At 33.0% G+C, this 10,262-nt stretch overlaps 1 protein-coding gene across 1 annotated transcript; it reads right to left on the reverse strand.

Annotated features, from left to right (window-relative positions):
* Window positions 1-4,003: 4,003 nt before the first annotated feature.
* On the reverse strand, window positions 4,004-6,570 carry LOC131040732 (wax ester synthase/diacylglycerol acyltransferase 11). Its single transcript, XM_057973689.2, has 7 exons — window positions 6,377-6,570; window positions 5,654-6,280; window positions 5,155-5,224; window positions 4,990-5,063; window positions 4,658-4,867; window positions 4,389-4,526; window positions 4,004-4,310 (listed from the first exon to the last, which is right to left on the reverse strand). Exons 1-7 carry the CDS (start codon window positions 6,551-6,553, stop codon window positions 4,158-4,160), a joined length of 1,449 nt encoding a protein of 482 aa, XP_057829672.1. The 5' UTR covers window positions 6,554-6,570; the 3' UTR covers window positions 4,004-4,157.
* Window positions 6,571-10,262: the final 3,692 nt, after the last annotated feature.

The raw sequence follows: 10,262 nt of genomic DNA on the forward strand, positions 1-10,262 counted from the left end.
TGAGGATGGAGAAATATTTGGGCAAGTAAGACCTATTGATTAAGGTTATTTAAGATCTCTCATTTATTGTTGTATATGAACTTCAATCTATATGTATCTTTCGATTTCAATATACTGCTTGTATTTGGCAATTTGTGTGGTTGTATGAGTGTTGTGTGAATTTTGGGGGTTTTGTAAGTGTGTTTTTCTAATGATTTACTTCTCAAATCTATGTCACTTTGATCGTATTTTTTTGTTTATGTGAGGAAAAAACTTATCTTTCAATGGTGGAAAGGATGAGGAATTCCTTGGGTTGTTTAGGGGTATGTGTATCCATAATATTCCTATGTGGTATAAGTACCACCATTCTATTATATGAATGCTATGTAAAGGGTATGAGTACCCATGACCATCATTCTATTATGTGAATCTTACTGAATGGGTATGACTACCCATGATATCGTTTTATGTACCAATATGAGTACCACTTTGCTAATATGTGGAATTACACTTGTTATATGCTTAAACTTGAGATGAGATTTGAGAATTATAATGGATATTTTATGAGTATTTGATTTAATATAATACCCTGGGAGGTTCTCCCTACACCCCTTGGACAGTGTGAGCTATGTTCTCCTTGTTTGGGTGTGATGAGTTGAACCTATAGTGTGATTTTTATACAAATGTAAGTTTAATATGTTTTTTATATGAATTCTCATGGCTATAATTGTGTTGTCAGGGTGAATCCTTAACAATGTGATAATTTGTACACCATGAGTGTAACCTGAAGTAGAGTTTCAACCCCTAGCTCGAGGGTGGGCTAATATTTGTCCCTATGGATGGAAGGTGAGCTCCCCTTTGGCCTATTTAGCCTCCATTTTATTTTGAGAATTGGAGTTAAAAGAGTAGAGAATTATGTTGAGTTTTGTGGAGCTTGTCATTGTGTTGAAACATATTTCAAATTTTCATAAAGTTCTATGAAGAAGTGTCATTTTTGTACAAATGTGTTTGTATTATAATCTATGTTGATGACTATTTCTTCATTTTTATACCACTAAGTTTTAAATATAATCTATGTTGATGACTATTTGTACATTGGAGGGTTGAAATTGTAAAATATTCCTAAGTGTGGTTGAAGTTTGTATAAGGTATACTTTTGATGTATTTAAGTTTTGGGAGATGCGTGCTTTCTGAAAATGCATGTGTTATATGGTACTTTAGAAATAATATATAAGTTTGACTTTGGAAATAATAAATATGCTAATTACCTCGGAGAACTATTATTAGATAATGTTGTGTTATTGAATGTTGATACTAGAATATTGAAAGAAACACTACTTGTTAATGAGAGACTTGAATCCATGCTATTATTTTATAATTCAATTAGATAGAAATAAAATAAGGTAAATGTTGTTTAATTCTAGCTTGTTTCCTTATTCCTTGCACCTTGTGCTTGCTATAAATTTTAGTTGATTTCCTTACGCTAAGAAAGTAGACAAAAAATGGAACTAGAATATTATATTTTCTTTCATAATGTAAGGTTTTAAATTTATAAGTAAAAAGCATATTAAAACTAACTTTCAAATTTAATAAGTAAATGTTTGATTATTTGTCATTAGTGTATTTTATTCTATTATTAATACCTTTCAGTTCAAATATATACACACCCTTGACTATATATATACATACATATATATACACACACTCGACTATATTTACATATATATACATTTCTATTTTTAAAAAAATTAAATAATGCAAAAAAAAAAATCACTTATGGGTGCATCACAAGAGGAAGCTCTAATACTGCACATGGGGGGTCACAGCCTCATGGAGGCTTGCAACACCCCATATGAGGATTGCATCTCCCATGTGTGGCGGGGGGATTCTTAGACCTCCCCTCTACTAAAAAATATATATATATTTTTAACTAACAAAAAGTAAACTAGAAAAAAAGATGCTAAATGAACAAAACAATAATAGCATTCATTCCTATGCATCTTCTTGCCAGAAATATGGTCAACATTCTCATTGGAGAAACCATCCTCCTCATGCCACAAATAAGAGTTTCAATTGGTAAATAACTATAAATTAATAATGAAAATCTTATCAAAAGATTAAAAAAAAGGCATCGGGAAAACCATATATAATTTTGTAGCTTCCTTCAAGAATGAAAAATCCATCATGACCTCTTTCACAAAGCAACAATAATGGCTTCCATGAGAAATTGGATGAAAAGAAGGTAAAAATGGAAGTGTTATCTCCTCTTCTTTTGATTTTTGGGTTTTCTTGCAAGCCCTAAAATGCAATGATCATGATTGATCCCATCCAATGGATGAGATTTGATGCACATTCCATTAGAGTTGTGGTTAAATAATTAATATTTGATTAGTCTAATTAATGTAGATTAACTTCATGGTTGGGGCCTATGTTATTAGGGACCCATCACTTGATTCTCTTAAATATAATTCAAAAAAGTAAATTTAAAATTAAAATTATTAGAGTTTAGTCAATATAAATTTAAATTATATCTACTAGAGCCTAATTAGTATAAATTTCAATATTAAGTTAGATAAAAAAAAATCAATATATATGCTCCTATGTTGGGAGGATGTTATAGTAATTAGGCGAGTCCTAAATAAAAGGACCATGAGCAAAAATCTAATGATAGGATTTTCTCAACTTAATTAATATTTAAGTTTCTAATTCCTTGTATTTTTTCTTGAGGAGGGAGTAACTATCTTCAAGATTTATTTCCTAAATTCTAATAGTGAATCTAACATCTAGCAAAACAATATTATTAAAATTATTTTGAAAATTAGTAAGTGAATTTTGGAAATTTTTTACTCTATTATTTGTTATAGGATTTTTAAGAGAGAAAATATGAGAAGATTAATTGATAAAGAGATTAATAGTCTAATATAAGTTCATTTTATAATAATAAATAAAAAATCTGATAATTATAAAATGTTAATTGTTATTCCATGAGATTAGTGTGGTTGTTATTTTTAGGACGAGCTTATATCCTTCTTTTAATTAAATTAATTGTAATAGATTTAGGATATTTTTAACGTAGTTATAATTGAGTTTGATTATTGAGATGATTTGTTATGGGTCTAGTAAAAAAAATTGTAGGTGAGTTTAGGGTGGGTCATGTTTCGACCTTGTGAATGTTGGGGCATGACATATATTTTACAATTTTTTTATGGAGAACAACTTTGCTCTAGTATGAATTTTTGTTGGTGTTTTAGAAGTTATTTATTTGTGTGGCTTCATATCTCTTGTGTGTATTTGCCATCTAGGGGGCATCTCTTCTTTCTCTCACTTCTTATGTAGAAATATTTCTTTGAGAATACACATTTCAACATGGAAATTTAACAAGAGCTAGTTGTTCGGACCCTTTTTTTTTACACATGCTTAAGAGAAAGTTGATGTACAATATAAATTATTATAGCTTGACTTATACATTTTTTTAGGTAGATAATTAGACCTTATGTATTTATTTTAAAATATTCTATTTAGATCATTTTAGGTTTAGCTTTTTTTTGTTCCTAATAATATAGTGTTTGATTTACATAGTAATAGTGAGACTTCTCTAAGAAGAATGAAAATATTTCATAAATATTCTTTGCAACTCTAAAATACTACATTTCTAAAACAATAAAACACAAGATCATTAGAATAGAGAAAACACATGTATAAATAATGTCACTCAAAAAGATTTTTCAATAAGTTATAGACATGATTAAATATCTTAATCATATTTTTTCAAGAATATCAAAATCTACACTAAATTACGTAATAAAAATAAAATAATACTTAACAAAATGAAAATTCATCAATTAATTAATAATATTCTTGTTTAAGAAACAATGCTTAAAAAAATACAACCCATATCATCATAAAAATAAGTACCTATGAACCATATAGACACCAATTAATATATAACCTTTTATCTAATATATTTAAATTTTTAAAAATTACAATTATAAATAAATACCTAACAAATATTAATCTCACCATATTGAAATTAAAGAGTCTTTGATTGAAATATCACCCGAAAGTAGTTCCAAATAAAACACGTTAAACATTATTTTAAATAGGCAAGACGTAAATAAAATTTCATTTTTCCATGCATGAGAAAATTAACGTCAACAATAAGGAGGCGTCCCTAATGTCTAAGAATCCAATGCATTTTCAGAGGCATCCTTGATGTCAATAAATGCCTCTTGGAAGCACATAGAAAGCATTTTTGCGTCAACATAACCCTTTGTTGTAATCACCTGCATCCTCAGCTTTCCCATATAACTGTGGCATGTCACAAGAATACTCTGTAGAGGGAAAACATGTGTGCATCAACAACAACACCTCTCATAAAAACTAAATAAACTAGTGCATAAATTACTCACTGTTGGAGAACCCGAGACTGAAAAGAAGCCACCTCTAATTTTGTACCCTGCAAGCATTATCTGCTTTGATGGACCACTTACGTTTGTCACCACAATGCTAGTGTTGGCCAATGTATTGTACAGAGCTTTAGCTGAAGTCTGTATGGTAGAAAATTAACACAAAAACTGTGGTGATTTGTATCTTCAACCCATTATCCTTTGTGATTGACATGAATAATAGTTCTAAACTACAAACTACAATTTTGAGGTAGAAAAAATAGAAACAAAACCTGTGCGCCTTTGAATCGTGTAACATAGTGCAACACTATGCCTGTTAAAAGAGCTGCCAGTGACATTTTCTTCTTGTCGAACATATGCTTTGCTCTTCGGACATACTCCAAAGGGTTTTTCAACTTCTTCATAGGGATTGCTACGGATAAAAACCCAAAGTTGTTTCCCTTTGTAGCTCCTGCTTTAGATTTACCCATCTCCTCTACACTCTGTGCCATTTCATCTTTTAATGAATTAATTGGACTCTCATCTAAATAAACACAATTTCTCTGAAAATAAAAATAAGAAAAGCTGAAAGCTATGCAAGTCATGAAAAATCTATTCGCAAAACCTTTTTTCCATGTGGAGACCTTGTGTTCATTAAAGCTATAGCTGTAACTCTCAAATTCTCCATGTTTTTGAGATCTGAATAAGTTGAAACAACTGTTTAAATTAGTTCATATTTTTCTAAACTAAATACAAAAAGAAGGGTAATTGAGCACTCGTCAGATCAGACCGCTAAGAACCCTCCCGCAGTAGAGTTGAAATCCGTAGAATACGGTGCCCATTACCACATCATTCACAGTCTGCAAAACAATATCAATAGCACCATCAGATTGTTTAGAAAGAAAAATGGAATCTTTCATTTGATATTAGAGCAGGTTATCTTTTGGATAATCATGTCAAATTAGTTTTCAATGGAAGTGGTTATGATTTTTAGTTCATCAGGAGAGATTTATGAAAGATGGCTGATTCATTCTCGCAGTCAATGATAGAATAGATAAAAAAGACAAAAAAAAGTACAGAAGAATCTATTTCAAAAATATTGAAAAAAGTGAACTTGAAAGATCCTTAAAAACTTACCCAGACAGTGATCAAATCAAAATTACCGAAACTATAGGCTTGACACTTTAATCTTCAAATGCATGTTCGCCATTATTATCCAACAATATAGAGAGAATGAATAGAAGAGCAGTATTAACAGTAATATTGATGTAAGAATGATTAACAAGTACCCCATCAACGCATTTCTTTATTTCTCCAATGTCTTGGAGTGTAAAAGTGCAAGAAGCCATAACTTTAGGCAACAGCTCCACTCCAGCATGCCCTCGAAGAGGAAACCTGCTATCCTCCATCCATTTCGATCTTAAAAAACTGGTAATGAGATCATGTAAAGTGTACCACATTACAAGCACAACAGTTAACAGCCCATTCCATATCCTACTTATGAATTCAAAGCCAGGCCATGTGGTGGTCTCACCCTGTGAGTCTTTATGCGTAGTTATTGGTGGGTGTTGTGGATTTTGGGAAGGGGGAGAAAGGAGAGTATGATTTTTGGAAGGGGAAGAAATGACGGTTGTAGAACAGGCCCGAGTTAAAGAGGCAATGGAAGCACCATCTCCCAGCATATGATCCAACTTTAGAATGGCGATGGCTTCGCCCTTTGTGGTTTTGTAGTTAATGAAATGGTACTCCCAAAGTGGGCGTGAGGGATCAAGCTTGGTTAAATGCAAGTCTGAAATATATTCCTCTACATGCTTATCATATAGTGAGAGATGGGGAGGAAAGTGAGGCACAAATACATGGTCGTCCACATTAACCTCCGTCTTCTCCCAGTTGAGAACTCCCTTCTCATCTTTAGTCTGCAACCATTATACATTGTAAATCTTCGTTATTCATTCTAAGAGAACAGTGACCATAAGCACTTTATGTATTAATAGTATAAAGAGAAACTTTACCACTATAGACGAGAATCTTGAGTTCTGAATGAGCAGGATATCACGAATGGCTTTCTTGGCTTGAGAAATATCGACAGGTTCATCAAGCTCAGCCACACATAGCACCGATAAAGAGAGTGATGGATCGTTGAGAATCTCTCCCATTGGACTCACTGGACCTTCCTCGTCTTTCGACATTGCTCGCACTGATATTGACCAAGTATCAAGTTAGATGAGAAAGTTGATATTCTTCTTTACCTTTATAATTGCGCTATTTAAGAAGGTTGTTGAAAATTGAATGCTCCGCATAGTGGTTTTAGCTCCAATTTGACTTTATTTTAAGGTTATTGAATTCGGGTAAGAAAATTCTTGGTGGGTGTTCATATCATGGTTCGCTCCAAACCATAAATTCGCCATTTCTCTTCACTCACTCGGTAACCCATATTGAAGGCGCAACTTTTATTGTTGGTGGATATTCATATACCATTACCATTATAAATTCCCTACGTGCATTCAGTCAATGGTGGTGGTATAGGAATGGATGCATCATTTCCTTCCCATAGGGAAAATCCTACACACAATCGTAGAAATGGTATTTAAATTTTATTTACGAGATTTTGATGTATTTAAAATTATTGAGATTTAGGTTTTTTTAACAAGTTCTAATGTAAGTCTCCCTAGCATAAGTTCTAACGATAAATACAATAGTAAATGAATATAATTCAAAGTTCTTATATATGATAGTAAATAAATTATACAAATTTATCTGTTATAAGAGAATGTTTTTAAATATAAAAATATAATAATAAGTTACACACGTTTATGTTTAATTATATAAGGACATAGCAATAAAGTCACATAAATGAGAAAATAATAGGCAAGAATTAGACCCACAAAAATGGTTCCAGACACGAAAATGGCAACATGAGAGTTCTCAGTTGATAATGGATGTGTGGTGTTGGCTTCATAGGTAAACATAATAAATGCATAGTTAAGGTGGTTATAAATATGGAAAGTTAATGCATATGCAACATGTGAGATTATAATGAATATAAGGATTTTGTGTCTGATATAAATGAATGATGGATGTATGAATGCTTATCTACTTAATATATGGTTTGATCCACCACATATGCTCCGATTCAGTTTCTTATGCATTGCACTATGGTTAATAAACCATTAATTAAGATCAAAACCATGGTTTATGCTTCCGCTTATTAACATATGGTTACATTATTTGGACTTATAGTGTCGTAAATTGTATGCCTTAACAATTTCATACTCTACTTGGTACCTACTTTAGTATGGTTTCCGGTAGGTCATTTTAAGGCCATTTATGCTTTATGCTACAACTTAATCATCGCCAAATGCAAAATCTAAGACTAGGTCCTATGTTTAGGGCTCTAGCATGTTGTTTCCTCTTTTGATGGCTCCCTTTTTAGTGGACCAAGGCATCCAACACCCTCGTCCATCCAAAAGGGGCCCAAATTTTAGTATCTGCAAGTATCGAGCTTCGTCATTAATAGTCCACTCACATTCTTGGCATTTGATCATTATTTGTTGACCTACATTGAAAATAACCTTGTGATCCCTACATAAACACATCTTCTATCATTCATAAGGTCTAACTAAGAAGCAAGCATTATAATATAATCTAATTTTTTGCTATAATCTAATTGTTTCCTCTTTTGATGGATCCCTTTTCAATGGACCAAGGCATCCAACCATTGGCAATATGGAGGAATTGATTATCTGTTGCATTGATGTTTGTCATTGATGTCAACACTAGCTTATTTGGTTGTCTACCGGATTCCGGTAGAGTTGTTGGACTTTGATGATGATCAGTTGATTTGTCTTCGGTATATTCTAATTGGTGGAATTGGTTTGGTTCGTTCATTCATGTGATTCAGATGCTTGTCGTGTTCAATTGGTTCGGGATATGGTGATCTTGAAGCTATCATATGTTCTAGTAAGCCTTTTGGTTACCGGTAAGGGTTCTACCGACAGAGCTTTATTGAAGATCTTTTGATGAATTCAGTAAGTGGTGTTGGTGTGGCTTCTAGAAGGTTTTCATGTTGATGGTTATCGTGTTAGTGTTCTAGTTGATTGGTGGTATTTCATTTGGCTTATGGCGACCTATTTTAGTTCTAGTCTTATTCTGCTAGGTTATGGACCTATTTATGTAACATGTTGGCGGATGCTCCCAATGCGTTACCAGTTGGATTTATTATTTGGTTAATGTTGTTTCGGTCTTAGGCCGACTTGGTTTATCATTGGTTTGCAGGTTTATGTAATGGATTTATTGTATAATCTTTTAGGTGGCCGACCTAATTGTTTAGGTCTTGGGTTTGTATAAATATGATGTAAGATCTCCTTGTAGATCGTCGATCAAGGATATGGAATTATCTATGTGCAAATAAAGTTGTAATCATATGTAGAAGGTTTGGTCGATCATAGGTGATCGAATTGGGTTTGTGTAAGAGGTTTTAGACCTCCAACATTGAGCTTAACTGGAATTGTACTTAGGTATAGGAGATGCTATTCTTCCAGTTCATTCTTATTTCTGAATTGTAGTCTAGATTTATTTTGTAGTCAGTGAGGCTCTTTTGTGATGAGCAGTGCACTCTAGGCTGTTTTCCTTCCTGCATGTGCAGGCCTCTTATTGTATTCACATACTTACTGCAGAAGTATCATCTGACTGTGGGTAGGCTTCTCACCATGGTTTTTCCCTTTACTGAGTTTTCTACGTACAAATATTGGTGTTATTTGTTGTGGATGCATGGTATTTGGTTCATTATTTATGTTTGTGCTTAATTGATATATCTTCTGTTTCGATATTTGGTTTATGCATTCCAGTAAAAGGTTTTGTGTGCTTAAAGTTTCATAATCTGTTAACAACTGATTCACCCCCTCCTTCTCAGTTGTTCACCAATTATCCTAACAATTGGTAACAGAGCTTGGTCCTCTCTGCAAAAGCTTAACCACTTGAGGAAGATCCTATGGTGACTAATCATTCAACTTTAATTGCTTACCAGAAGGATGACCCTAGGCTTGAAGGAACAAATTATAGGGTATGGAAGCTTCAGATGGAGACTCAACTGAGATGTCTTAGCAAGGAGATTTGGGAGATCACTAAGAAAGGCTATACTCCTTACGATCTGGCATCTAGAAATCCTCCTCCGATAGACTTGGATAAGAACATTTAAAATGACTGTAGATCTAGTGAATCCCTCTTGAGTGCCCTTTTAGATCAGCAAGTAATAGGATTAACAGACAAATCATCTACAAAATCTATATGGGAGAAGTTGGAGACTCTGAATGAAGGTGACCCTACTGTTAAAATTGGTAAACTTTATGGTTACCGAGTAAGGTATGAGAACCTGAGAATGGAGGAAGATGAAAGGATTACAACTTTTATGGAAAGAGAATGAAATTGTTTTGGGAATTCAATGCTATGGTGGATCTCTAAGCTAAGATGAGATTGTTTCTAAAGTATTGAGAGCTTTGCCATTTTCTTACAAGATGAAGGCTACTATATTTAATGAGCTGAGAACTATGTCTAACACTTTTGTTAACACGGATACTTTGGTTTGAAAGTTATTTGCTTTTGAGCTTGAAGACTTTGGTCCTCAAGGAACTGCAAAGACATATTTTGCAATCACGGCATCTACATCATCAACCAGAAAGAGTGATTGGAAAGCATTATATGTGAAGCAACTGGAGGATATGAGGAAACAAGATGAAGAGGTTAAATAAATTGAAGCCCTATTTGCTAGAAGAGCACCTAAAGGTCCAGTGGGAAGTATGTATGAAGGAAAACCACCTTTCAAATGTTTTGCATGTAATAAGATAGGTCATTTTGCATCTAGATGTCTTGAGAGGAATTCAAGATTTGAAGAGAAAGCTA

The sequence above is a fragment of the Cryptomeria japonica genome, chromosome 3, assembly GCF_030272615.1.
Source record: "Cryptomeria japonica chromosome 3, Sugi_1.0, whole genome shotgun sequence".
Lineage (NCBI taxonomy): Eukaryota > Viridiplantae > Streptophyta > Pinopsida > Cupressales > Cupressaceae > Cryptomeria > Cryptomeria japonica.

Coding starts and splice junctions, on each gene's coding strand:
- LOC131040732 (XM_057973689.2), bottom strand. CDS start 6,553: ATGTCGAAAGACGAGGAAGGTCCAGTGAGTCCAATGGGAGAGATTCTC. Junction 4,868..4,989: donor GGTCTCCACATGGAAAAAAG/GTTTTGCGAATA, acceptor GAAATGGCACAG/AGTGTAGAGGAGATGGGTAA. Junction 4,527..4,657: donor CACGATTCAAAGGCGCACAG/GTTTTGTTTCTA, acceptor TCTACCATACAG/ACTTCAGCTAAAGCTCTGTA.